At 52.8% G+C, this 13,137-nt stretch overlaps 1 protein-coding gene across 5 annotated transcripts in view; it reads left to right on the plus strand.

Moving 5' to 3' along the window:
- Nucleotides 1-7,471, plus strand: part of SAMD4A (sterile alpha motif domain containing 4A) — a 98,344-nt gene extending 90,873 nt beyond the window's left edge. For 2 of the 5 annotated variants that reach the window (XM_066321539.1, XM_066321537.1), the window contains 3 exons: nucleotides 304-430; nucleotides 1,969-2,052; nucleotides 4,053-7,471. In XM_066321539.1, coding sequence (XP_066177636.1) covers nucleotides 304-430; nucleotides 1,969-2,052; nucleotides 4,053-4,081 — 240 coding nt within the window. In that variant the 3' untranslated portion in view covers nucleotides 4,082-7,471. Of the gene's footprint in view, nucleotides 1-303; nucleotides 431-1,968; nucleotides 3,131-4,052 lie in introns of those variants that run through there. The other 3 variants (XM_066321538.1, XM_066321536.1, XR_010743838.1) reach the window with 2 other exon arrangements.
- The last annotated feature ends 5,666 nt before the right edge of the window (nucleotides 7,472-13,137 follow it).

Consider the following 13,137-nt stretch of genomic DNA (forward strand, 5'->3'; position numbering starts at 1 on the left):
GGGAGATTTAGGTGAGATACTGGGATGGAATTCTTCCCTGTGAGGGTGAGGAGGTCCTGGCACAGGGTGCCCAGAGAAGCTGTGGCTGCCCCTGGATCCCTGGCAGTGTCCAAGGCCAGGCTGGATGGGGCTTGGAGCAACCTGGGATAGTGGAAGGTGTCCCTGCCCATGGCAGGGGGTTGTAACAAGATTATCTGTAAGGTCCCCTCCAACCCAGACCGTCCTGTGATTTTAAAGCAGTTCTAAACCCATGGCACAGAGGGCCTTGCTTTGCATCCCACACCTTGTGTTTGCTCCCCACAGAACCTGTGGTTTGCCAACCCTGGGGGCAGTAACAGCATGCCCAGCCGGAGCCACAGCTCGGTGCAGAGGACGCGCTCGCTGCCGGTCCACACGTCCCCGCAGACCATGCTGATGTTTCAGCAGCCAGGTGGGCAGCAGAGGTGCTTTTCCACTTACCCACAGCCAGGTGAGGTGAGGGGAGGTGAGAGGAGCTGTGCTGGTGAGCCTCCCCACAGGCACATGGCCCGTGCTGGCACAGTGTGCTCCCACTGGGGTATCTCTGAATTCCTGGGTTAATCACAGACATGGCTGGAGGGATTTTTGACCCTGTATTTGCCATCTTGACTCTGTGTGTTACAGTGCTGGTGCCTTGCCTAGCTCGCTTCTGAGGGGCTCATGTCAGGAGGGAAGGTGGTAGCTCATCCATCACTTTTTCCTCATGGATGGACACGGAGCTCCGGTGCGGAAGGACTGCCTTCATGCACTCAAGGGAAATTCTTTCCACAGTGCGTGTGAAGGGAAATGGTGCTGTGTCAGTGCTTCCTTCCCCAACACTGCCAAAGTGCTCCTGTGTATAGGAGCATCCTCTGATTCAGGGAGGATCCTGCTGACCTTGGACCCTGGACCTGGAGCATCCTGGCGCTGAGGAAGCCTGTTTGTGTGTGCCTTCCTTAGCCTTTGAGCGTGCCTTTTCCTACCAGCACACCATTTACACCTCAGGACAGGGAATCTATCCCCCAGTTAACTCACCCTCATCCCTATACTCCTGCTGGTTTGGGCTGGCAGCTCCCTGGCCTCACACACCGGCGGTGTTAAACTGCAGCATTTGGGCAGCAAATGTTCCGTACAGCAGGAGCAGCAGCTGTTCCTGGGTATTGATTAAACACCGGGACAAGGGCACATTTCTCAGGCGTTGGAGGAGAATAAATGGGTTTCTCTTCGCGCGTCAGCCTGCGGTGGATGAGGGCGTAGGAGGATTGGGGAGCCAAAGACGTGGATTAAGTCGCAAGGAAAATAAGCAATGATGTGATGCTGGGCTCACAAACCACTATTTGCCAGGCTATGGGGAGGACCTCAACCCTCCTGGATTTCATCCCATGTTCCTGTGAGCCAGTGGAAAGCGGGAGAAGCTGTCCAGCACAGTAGCACAAGATGTATTTGCAGGTTTTGCTGCAGGGTGGGGAAAGTTTGCTGCCGTTTAGATCAGGACAGAGGTGTTGGAACACTCCAGATTTCATGTGTGTGTCACCTTTTTTGTGCTCACCCCCCAGGGATGTGGCAGCATTGACGTGGGTGACAGTGGGAGCCAAGCTGGTCCCAGGGAAGCCAGACAGTGGCTCTGCTGGTCTGTGCTGCTGACCCATGTCCAAGCACTGACCCTGCCTGCACGGACAGCATCCTTCCCCAGGAGATGACCAGGGCTGCCCCCTCCCTGGGTGTGGTTCTACTCTTGCTTCTGCTGCCCCTTACATCTCTTATCAGCCCCTCAACCCCCTCTGATTCAACCTTTATGGATAACGGGGTGATGACTGATTTTTTGAGTGTCTCCTGCTGAAGATGATTTTACTGGGAGTCCTGGCAGACCTTCCCAGATCATTTTTCAGATGGTTTCCCCACACAGAGCAAGCAGGCAGGGTCCCCTGCCAGGTCCCTGACCAGGGTCTCGTATTCCCTCTCTCCCTGCAGAGTTCCAGGTGCCAGTGACTGAACCTGACATCAACAACAGGCTGGAGTCCCTGTGCCTGAGCATGACGGAGCACGCACTCAGCGGTGAGCATTCCCTCCTCCTGGGGCTCTTCCAGCACGTCCACGCCGCCTCTGCTGAGCCCCCCAGCACCTGCCCCGTGCCCCCCAAAAGCTGGGACAGGCTGTGGCTGTGAGCGCGGGACGGCGGCAGGGCCGGATGCAGGGATGCTCCCGGGGATGCTCCCAGGGGTGTTCACATGGGAATCTTGGCTTCTCTCAGTGAGGTGGCCGGGGCAGGGGGTAAATGCTGAAGGAACGCAGGGATTGCACCAGCACTAGTGGAGTCTGTGCTAATTAGCCACTTGTCAGCTTGCTAATGGTAATTAGTGTTAGCTCGCTACTCTCGTTAGCTCTCGGTAAAGCCCCTGCCGCCAGCGTGCTCAGATGGGTCACAGGCTTTGGAGTGTTGTTCCCTTCCGCCACCAAATCCCTCGTTTGGCTGGGGGTGCCCCACAGCTGGGGGCTAAACCCCTGCCAGGGGCTGTGCCACACACAGCTGGTGGTGCCAGTGGATAATGGGCACGGGGAGGGAGGAGGACCGGGGCAAAAACAAGCAGGGAAGATGGAAAAGACAGCAGCAGCAGCAGAGCGATGGAGAGCCTGGTGCACCTCAAAGCACCGGCACCAGAAGCTCCCAGTGTGCCCTGGCGATGCTCTGGACCCCCAAGCACAAGGGATGACCCCCAGCAATGGGATGAGCACGGCACCGCCCGGATTCCCAAATGACCAGCTCGGGTCTCGCTGTGGAAATCCTGGACTGTGACGGATGGTTGAGGACAGGAGCCCTTGGAGAGGATGAGTGCCACCGGGAGCCCTCGGGGAGGACAAGTGCCACCAGGCTCCCTGCAGATGCGACAGCTCTTCCCAGGGAGAGGAGGAGGAGAACAAGGACTGTGGGAAGCAGCAGGGCCCTGGCAGCATCCCTGGCTGGGAAAACAAGGACACTTCTGTCACCCGAAGCGTTTCTCCGGCGTGTGCCCAGCCGAGGCTTAGCTGTCTTGTTCCTCTGCAGGGTACTGTTCCTCCAAGTTATTTTTTCCAGGTCGCATTCCCTGAGCCTCTCCAAACCAGTCGTGCTATAAATAGCTCTTAAAAAAATAAACCTTTCGGGGGAGAAAAAAAAAAAAAAAAGCGTAACAAACCTGTTTGTTTTTAGTGTGGAGGAGGGAGGTGGCTGTGGTGCCCCAAGTGGTAACAGGGAATTCTCTGTTCTGCAGCCACTCTGGGAGCTGCCTCCCGCCACTCTCCATCCAGGGGATGGGTTTTGGGATGGGAGACGGGGAGTGGGATCAGGGCTGGAGGGTTGGAAGTGCTGTTGGGTGCTGATTTCTGCCCCCAGGGGGGTGGGGACAGGGAGCTGCTGGTACTGGGGTCAGTTGTGAGGCTTTGGAGTGGGTCATGGACTCCTCACTCCTGGGATTGGGCTGTGGCTGGATGCATCCCTGCTGTCACAGGGTGCTGGGAACATGGGCTCTGGGGAGACTGAAAGGACTCCTGGGGGCTTTTTGTCCTGCCATGATCCTCAGATGGAGGAAAATCTTGCATCCTCTGCAGTGCAGGTGTTGCAGGGCTGGGTGAACTGTGGGCAAGGCAGCCCCTGGGACCAGCTCTGTCCCTGTCCCCTGACTCCTGGTCAGGGGCACATGAACTTGTCCTACTGTAGGAGAGTCCCAGACTGTCACCTGCCCTGTGACGAGTCCAGGCTGCCCAGAAACCCCCTCTGCTCCTGGGAAAGTGGTTGTGGGGTTGTGGCAGAAAGCCTGGACTGGTGTTGGGGCAGCAACCTGGGGAAGCCGCTGTGGGGTGGGGACAGCTGGTGGCACAGAGAGATCAGCAGAGCACTGACACCCCAAAACCCTTCTGTACCCCTTGGGGAGATGGGAAGTGGTGGAGGTGGCCCCGACACCATCTCATTGTAGGGGCTGTGGGTTTTGGGTGCTCTGGGGGTCCATCCCCCAAATCCTCAGCTTGGGGGGTAGCAGTGCTCACAGGGGCTGCTCCTAATTCTCCCTTCCTGCTTGCAGATGGTGTCGACAGAACCTCCACGATCTAGAAGGCGTCACCAGGGGGACGCTGGCCGGGACAACTGCTGCAGGTCCAGCGGCGAGGTCGGGGCTTGAGGGAGCCTCAGCGATAGCTTGCATCCTTTCTCCTCTCTCCTCTCCTCTCCTCTCTCTCTCTCTCTCTCTCTCTCTCTCCTGTTTTAATTTTGTGAATGTGTAGATTGTCTTTGTGAACATACCATTAGACTTGGAATTTGTGTTGTCATTTATTACATCCATGCTAAGGGGGGGGAAAAGGATGGCAGAAAGAAAAAAAAAAAATCTCAGCAACGATGATGAAGCAGCATGGGGAGGTTGGGGGGGACACGGAGGAGGAGGAGAGTGCTGACAACGGAGGGTTCACTGGGGCACCATGGGCAAACCCTGTTCCTGGAGGAGCAAACCAAGGAGCCCGGAACACCACACGAGGGTGTGTGACCAAAATCCCTTAGGAGAGGATTTTCCGACTCTGCCAGGGGCTTCGGGGCCGGCAGTCCCACCTCTCGAGCTTCGCCACGTTTGGGCATGGACTGACCCGGCGAGCCCAGATCGAGACAGAAATAATAAAATAATCCCAAATTTTCCTTTCGGTTTAGCCAGGAGCCCTGCGGTGTGGAGGCAGCGTTGTGCTCAGGGCTGTGGAGGGTCGGCAGGTGCCCATCCCTGCGCCCTGCTTGGATCAGGATGCGGGATGGAGCAGGGGCATCTCGCCCAGAGGAGGGTCCCGGGGGGAGTCTGCGAACTGGGGGACACTGGGAGAGTTTCCGTGTCTCTTGCCTTGCCTGCTCAGGTACCGGGAAGCTGCTGCATCCTGGCTCCACACATCTGGCCCAGCCTGCCCAAATTCGGCTCTAAGGGGCTTTTCCAGCGTGGCCAAGGAGGGATGAAGGAGCCCCCAAATAAAGCCACAAAGGGCGCCAAATGCAGCTTCACAGCCTCGTTTTCCTGGCGCTAACCATGTGCCAGGCGGGAAATGGGGATGGCTGTGGTTGGGCTGCCCCTCACCCACTGCTTGCTTTTTATAACAGGAGCTAAATTTGATGTTAAATAGGTAAATCCGACCTGGCGCTGCTCAGACCTGCAGTGATGCTCCCACTGGTCCTGATGCTGCTTTGAGTCTTCCAAGAATAATTACAAATGTAAAATCAATTAATTGAGCTGATGGGTCGCAGCAGTATTTCCAAACTGGGCTGTGAGGACGTGGGCACCATTGTGCGCAGGGATCAGAGGGAGCAGGGCTGGGGGCTGAGGGGAAGCCCAAGCATGGGCAGGGCTGAGAGATGTGTGAATCCTTTTGTCATGCAGCGTTTCTAAGTTGTTTTTCTAAAAAAAAAAAAGAATATATAAATATATATATACACACACATATATATATATATACAAAAACCCAAGTGCCAAATGCAATGTTTTATGTTTGCTGTTCCTTGGTGTCCTGCTTCCCGGCAGACAGAAGGTTGAAGGGGGGTGATGGGGAGGGTGGAGAAGGGAAAACCTGAAGGCCAGGGAGGTTGGGAAGAGGTGTGAGGAGGTGAAGGTGAAGCGGGGTCAGCGCTGGGGACCTGGGTCACCCCCAAGCACCCCCAGCTTATGCAGTGTGAGTGGAACCGCCGTAGCAGGAGCCTCCCTCAGGGAGACTCCAGTGTATTTTCAGAGCTGAAATTCTATTTATTCCTTCGCTGACTATGGACACGGAGGTTTTCTGATTGTTCAGAGAGATTATTTTGGATATTTTACCTATTAACTTGCTATGGCTGGGAACCATGATAATGTCTGTTATTAACAACCACCAAATAATTCAATTGTTTTATCCTTCTGATGTTAAAGAAAAAAAGCTTATTTTCCATTGACAGTGTAGAGGTTATTAACGACTTAGTTGTGTTTGCTGTTTCTTGTTTTTGGTTTTTTTGAGTAAAAACAACAAAAAAGTGGCTTCAGTTGCGTTCGGGAAGTGCTGCCTGGCTCTGGCTGCCGGTGCGAAGTGCGGGTGGCAGAGCTCCAGGGAAAGAAGCTTAAAAGGGAAAAAAAAAAAAAAAAAACAAACCCAAGCTTGAATCCTAAAAGAAATAAAAGTTATTTATGGAAAAAAAAAGAGGGAAAAAAAAAAAAAAAAAAAAGAAAACACCCCCCCCCCCCCCAACAGTTGCATGAGGGAGGCTGTGAAATCAAATATTCAGTAATAAAGCGGCAGTGCCTTTCTTTTTTGTATCCCCCGCTCGCCCCACTGCAACTGTCCCCTCCCTGTCCTGTCGGAGATGTCGCCGCCGCGGGGTCCTGGGGGTCGGTCGGGCAAGTCCCCCCCGTCCCGCTGCTCGCCCAGCTCCAGCCCCGGTCCCCCCAGCGCCGCCGGGGACTGTTTTTTCCTGGTGCTGTTCCCCTGAGCCGTCCCCGGCCGCCGGGGAGCCCGGCCACCCCGGCACACAAGTGACCTTGGGATGCGACACCCACGGCGACACAACCCTGTCCCTTCAGTGTCGTCCCCATCCCCAGGGACACCCCGAGCTCGGTTGGGCTGGAGCGGAGCTCTGCCTCTCATGAAGGGGTTCAAGGTGGGGGGATCGAGCCCGGGCAGCACCCGGCAGGAAAATCCCAAACTGTGATTTAAAGCCGCGAGTTGGGTCAGCACTTAGGGAAACGATTTCTTTGTTGTCACCTTTCTCCATGTCGGGTTTGGCTTTTGGAATGTGCCTGATGGAAAGTGAGTCCCGCAGACGTCTATAATTTGCACACAGCGACGATAACACTAAAGTTGATTTTATACGAGTCATCAGAGTTTGCAAAAGTGAGTTTTATTTTTTGTATTCCTTTATCTTTACTTAAAGGTGAATGTGTATTCCTCTGGGAGGAATAGGAAGAAAAAAAAAAAAAGAAAAATACATTAAAAAAAGGAATGTTAATAATGTTAAACAGAATACTTCCTCCCTTATTAATATATATAACCCTGATGTATTTATGCCTATTGTAAGCTGACTTTAAAGAGCTTTGACCTCTCTTCTGTTGCATGCCGTTCCCGGGCAGCCTCTCCTTGTCCATGCATGCCTTTTGTCCTGGTTTTTCTGTACAAAGTTAGTGCACAAAAAAACTATTTTTGCCTAGTTAATGTTGCCGAGCAATGCCTATTTTTTAAATTTTAATTTTTTCTTTTTTTTGGTCATATATGGCAATAGCATGTTTGTTACATGTAAAAGCTTCCCGATATAAAGAAATACTAATGTTTGGAGATGCCAGTCTTTGCAAGTGTACAGTTTTCCAATGTTGTTCCCAGTGAAACACCCTCGTGATTTCCACTTGCTCCGATGTATTTATTACTCATTTCCTCCCGTGTAACTAGGAACCATGGCTATATTTCATATCTGCGCTATATTGAAAGTGAAGGGAGATGATTAATACAAGGTTTTGTAACACTGGGGTGTGGTGCCTCCTTATTTATCCCCTTTTTGGCAAGCGGCTTCGGACTCCTGAACACAAAAAAAAAAAAAAATTGGAATTCAATAGATGTTCGTCCTGTGGGGGAGAGGGGAGGAGCCCTTCACAGTTCCACAGGGGGTTGGGGATCTTTATTTAAAGCCTGTGGCAGAGCTTTCCAAATCCCTGGCATTCCCCACGCAGCTGCTTCGCTGTCCCTTTGGGATGCCCATGCCCCAGGAGCTGTTCAGATACAGGATTTTCCTTTGAAATCGGCAGGAATTTTGGGGCTGGAACTGCTCAGAGGCTTGGCCCAGAGCCTCAGAGTGTGTGGGGAGACTTTTGGGGTGAGATTTTAAGGTTGGGTTCTTTCTGGGCTTAAAACCTGCACATTTCAGACCCTCCTGGGGCTGGATCAAGCGGGGAAGGATGCTCAGAGCTGGTGCTGCCACTTCCTGTGGATACTCTGCTGTGGGAAGGGCGGGACCTTCTGCCCCTGGTTTTTCCATGTTTTCCCAAACTGAGCCTCCATATCTCCAGGCTGACCAAGCCCAGCTCTGCAGGCTCTTCTCTGCCTCATCAGCCTGGCCATTGGTGCATTCAGGCCCAGGGATGCCCTCCAAAGACCTCCTGGGTGTCCAGGACCCTGCCCACTGTCCCTCCACAGGCACCAGGGTGGCTCAGGTACCCCATGAGGAGCAGAACTTGCAAACACGAGGTTTATTTTATATTGAATGCTGCTTCTGCTACTTCTCCTAGGATGAGGCTCCTGGTGAGCTCTCCAAATGCTGATGGTGCCAAGACCCCAAAACGGTGTCCTCGAGCTCTTCTCTTTAGGATGCCCCCAAGCATCTTGGGCCAGGCCAGCTCAGAAGGGAAATATTTGCCATGGTGTTCAGTCCTATCTGAATTTCCCTGTCCATGAGAGCATCCACAGCCCATGGCTCCCTGCACTCATCAGGAGTTGGCCTCCCAAGCACAGCTCAGACAAACCTAAATCCTCCCCCTCCCAAAAAAAAGCCATTTCCTTCCATAAACAGTTTGGCTTTCCATGTCTCTGTGCTGCTGTCTGAGTCTCACAGTGCAGGGTTGTTGGACTAACAGAAAATGGAAACAGGCAGAAAAACCTGTGTTGGAAAACTGGAGTTGGAAGGGCTGAAAAGGCTCCAAGGAAAGTCCATGACAGCCACACGTTAGGGAGGGTCTGTGGGTCCTGCTGCCTGGCAAAAGGAAAGAGGCTTAAAAAAGGAAAAGAAGGAGGGGGAAAAAATCATTTCCATGCTGCCAGAAGCTGTTGGACTAATCCATTCTGAACACTAAAGGCTCCTACCTGCTGGTGCATCTGGATTCCACCACACCTGAGCCCCATCCAGCCCGGGGAAATTGGGTCCCCTTGTCCTGAGGGGAACAGAGGCTGCAGCCCGTGTTCAGCTGGGAGCAAAGCCAGCAGCTGGTGGCCGCTGTTTCAGCAGCTGCTGGGCTGTCGTGATCCCAGCAGGAGCTGGATAACCCCACGTTTGTTAACATGATCTTTTATTCCATGTCTACCTCTCTCAAAAGGTGATGGAGAAGCAGCCCCAGCCCTGGAGCCAGGCAAGTGCCCCTTCCAAAGGGATCCTCCTGTCCCTTCTACCTGAGCCCTGGTTCCCAGTGTGGGTACAAATTCTTCATATCTAACAGGGGGCTGACTGTCCCAGGGAACAACCTATCAGCAGCAGCAGGCAGGGATTTCCCACTCCAGGAGTTTTTATGCAAGATGGGGAGGGCTTTTCCAGCAGAGCTCCTCGGGATTAAGGAATAATTAATTCCCCACATCTGCTGGCTGCGGCTGCGCGGGAGAGGCCGGGTGATGCTGCTGGCCTGGCTGCCAGCCAGGAATGCTCCCAGGATATACAAATAACCAGCTGCTCCTGGCTGCCCAGGCCAGCAGCGTGGCTACTTCACCCAGCTTGGCTTCTGCCACCACCAGGGAGCTGCTTTAGCTGGGATCAGCAAAGGCCTGGAGAATGCACACCTGGAATGGGCACCCTGGGGCCGGGGCATCACTCATGTGGGGTTCTGGAAGTGGCAGAGCTGGGGGTTCCCTGAGGACGAGGAATGGGATCAGCTTGGGTACCTGATACCCACAGAGATTCCCAAGGCTTCTCCCAAAGCCCAGCACAGGGAGCAGAACAGCAGGGGAACAGTTTTAAAATAAAAGGGGAGAGATTGAAATGTTAGGAAGAAATTGTTTACTCAGAAGGTGGTGGGGCCATGGCACAGGTTGCCCAGAGAATCTGAGGCTTCCCCATTCCTGGAAGTGTTTAAAGCCAGATTAAATAGGGCTTGGAACAACCTGGGACAGTGGATGGTGTCCCTGCCCACAGCAGACGACTGGACAGAAGATGATATATTTTTTGCAACCAAAACCATTCTGTGTTTCTATATTTTTTCCCTCTTTTCTCTACGAAAACACCCTGGTGTCAGAGGAGATTTAGCCCAGCTCAGCCAAAATCCCCACTTTTCTAAAGAAAATAGATTTTGGGGCTAATTTTAAATAATAATAAATTTTTTAATGCCTCATTCTAGCAAGTATCCTCTGCTTTTGGACAAACCAGCTCCATTCCCCACCCCTGTCAAGAGGCAGCACAGGTGGATGTTTGCAGCATCACCCAGCAGTGGGATGCAGTGGAGGGGCTGGGTGTCCCTCTCCCGCCTCCATGCCCTCAGCCTGGCATCGAGATGATCTCTGGTCCTGCCGGGAAAGCATTTCCAGCCCCAAGGAAGCGCCTGCTCCTCCCGCGGTGAGCAGAGCTCGGGGCCGGGCTCAGCAGAGGGAGCCACAGACTGTGTGTGCCCGGGCAGGCGCTGCGGAGCCGGGACCAGCCGAGCCTCCTCCGGGCAGCCCTGACCTCGGGCATCACCCAGTTGGAGCAGAGCCTTGGTAAACCCCTTGCCACCTCTTACTCCCTCCCTTCCTCCTCCCACTGCTGCTTCCCTACAAAACCTTTCCCGTCCTTCCCTTCCTCCCCCCAGCACCAAGACTCCTTTCCCTCCCAGCTGATCTCCCGCGGTGAAGAGCAATGGAAAAGAGGCTGGAGAAGGTGAGCACAGATCCGGGGTGCAGCCCCCCGGAGCCCAGGGCTGGCACCTGGAGCTGTGCCATTTTGGGTCCCCAGAGCCAAGGGCTGGCACCCTGCACAGCATCAAAAACCAGCAGAGACCACAGAAGGTCCTGAACTCGAAGGGACCCACAGAGGTCATCCAGTCCAAATCCTGTCCCTGCACAGACACCCCAACAATCCCACCCTGTGCCTGAGAGCACTGTCCAAATGCTTCTTCAGCTCTGGCAGGACTGGTGCAGTGACCATTCCCTTGGGGAGCCTGTTCCAGTGACTGTATCCTGAAATTTTGCCTTTTTCCTACACATTGATGCACCGCAGTGTGCCCTGGCTGGAGCAGTGACTGTCACCTCCTCCAGGCACTCCTGCAGCTCTCCAGCAGTTCCATGCCTTGTTCCAGGACAAGGGAACTAAAGAAATGGCAGCTGTAGGATGAGCTATGGCTTCCCTGGTGGAGCCAGGGCATGCTGAGAGGGTGCACGGGCACCCACAGCCAGGGCAGGAGGGAGCTGAAGCACAGACACCTTCCCACAGCACCTGCTCAGGGGGTCCCAGGAATTACCCCCTCCGTGGCATCCACACATCCAAGGCCAAAGCAGCACCACTGTGTCCTGCCTTGGCACTTTTAAAATCATTTTCAGGCCTTTGCAGTGGAGCTGACCCCTCTTACAATGGGTTTGTTACCTCTGCTTCACTGTTGCAATCCTGGTGTGGGGAAGAAGAGCAAACAGAGGGAACGTGGTACAGTTCACCTGCCAAAACCACCTCTGCAACACCTCAACACCAAAAACACAACATAGAGTTGTTAAAAACCACAAATAAATTCCTCGTGATGATATTCTTTGTCTATTTTAGCAATATTACTTTGAATACTGTGATTTATTTTCTGACCCTCCAAGACAAGACTTATTAACCACAGCTGTAATGTTTTATGGCCCCTCAACTCCTAAATCATGAGTGTAACTTTAAAAACAATTGGAAGGCAAAGCTTTTCCTAGAAGTTATTTCCAGGAGCTGGACAAAAGGGCTCAGCCAAGGCTCAAAGGGCACAGCTGATTACAGCCTCTTTCCCAACCCCAACAGGGCTCTGGAGAACAGGGGCAGGAACCAGGGGCAGGTGAGGAGCTGTTGGAGCTCATTAAACAACTCTCCAAGGTGTGGAAGGTTGTGAAGCTTACACGAAGCCTTGGGATGATCCCAGCCCTTGCCTGCAGCCACTCAGTTGCTGGAAGGCAGATTTTTGTCTAAAAAGAGCCTAATTTGGGGTCCAGAACTGGAGGAAGTTTCCTGAACTGAAGCATCCTGGTGGACTTGACAGTGCTGGGGTAACTATTGGGCTCAGTGGCCAGGGAGGGCTTTCCCAAATTTTCCCAATGATTCCATGATAAAAACCTGCACCCAGAGGAGTAACACAAGTGGTGAGGACCAAAGAGCCCAGGACCTGGCTGGATATGGCACAGAGATTTATGGACTGGTCACTCCACAGCACAGGGACAGGAGGTGATGGGAGACACCCAAAATAACCACAGTGATAGAAAAAAATGCAAAGAAGCTGCTCAGATGGGGGACCCTTGAGAAAATAAAATTGATAAGCAACACATAGTGGGAGAGAGCATCAGGGAAGGAACGGAGCACATGACAAATCAGGTGGAATCCTGTGAAATGGAGCAGTTCAGGGCTGGGAGGATGTCCATTTATTTAACAGGTTTTAGTCCTTCTGTTTTAGCTTTTTGTTTCAGGTTTTTGAGGGGCTTTTTTAGCTACAAACACTTTGAAGCCAAATATTTTTCACCCCAATGAAAACAGATTTTCCCATTATTGCAAAACAAGTGAGGCTCCTTCCCAATCTCACAAAAAAAAAAAAAAAAAAAAAAAAAAAAAAAAAAAAAAAAAAAAAAAGAAAAAAAAAAAAAGGCAATAGATAATTTCTTGCAGAAGTGCCTGTTTTCCCAAACAGACCATTTCCACCACAAGCACCAGCTTTAAAGTACAGCTGTGAGAAAGACAGAACTCAGCCTCACCACAAGGATGGCTCTTGCCAATGCTCCTGGGGCTTCCTAGGAGAGTGATTTCCAAATAGTTCAGACCATCTGGATAAAAAAGACACCAAGGGCTGGAGGAGGCTTCACCCATCATCCCTTCTCCCTCCCTGACCACCACAGTGGACACAGACCCTGCAGTCCTCCTTCCCTCTGCACTTGGGCTGCCCTGCTCTTCAGGAGCCTGGGATCCATGCCTATTAACTTTTTTCCCCTGAGTCCCAGAAATATCTGCTTCCTGGGAGGCTGGAGGACAGTAGGAATGTTTTTAAGCCAGCCTACCCACCCTGCACCCAACAAGGCAGTCCAACCCAACCTTGGCTTCACTCCAAGATCTCTTGTCGCAGCTGCTGATGGGATTTATTTGTTCAGGTAAATTGAGCATCTGGCCAAATATTTCTTCAGGTCAACATGAGGCCTCCAGGACAGCTCAAGAAGGATACAAGAAGAGTGTGAAACCCCCCCAAGCTCAATGCCACTGCCACCCACCACCTCACTCCAATGTATTTGCTCTTGATTCCTCTG

This window comes from Sylvia atricapilla, chromosome 6, assembly GCF_009819655.1.
Source record: "Sylvia atricapilla isolate bSylAtr1 chromosome 6, bSylAtr1.pri, whole genome shotgun sequence".
NCBI classification, from domain to species: domain Eukaryota; kingdom Metazoa; phylum Chordata; class Aves; order Passeriformes; family Sylviidae; genus Sylvia; species Sylvia atricapilla.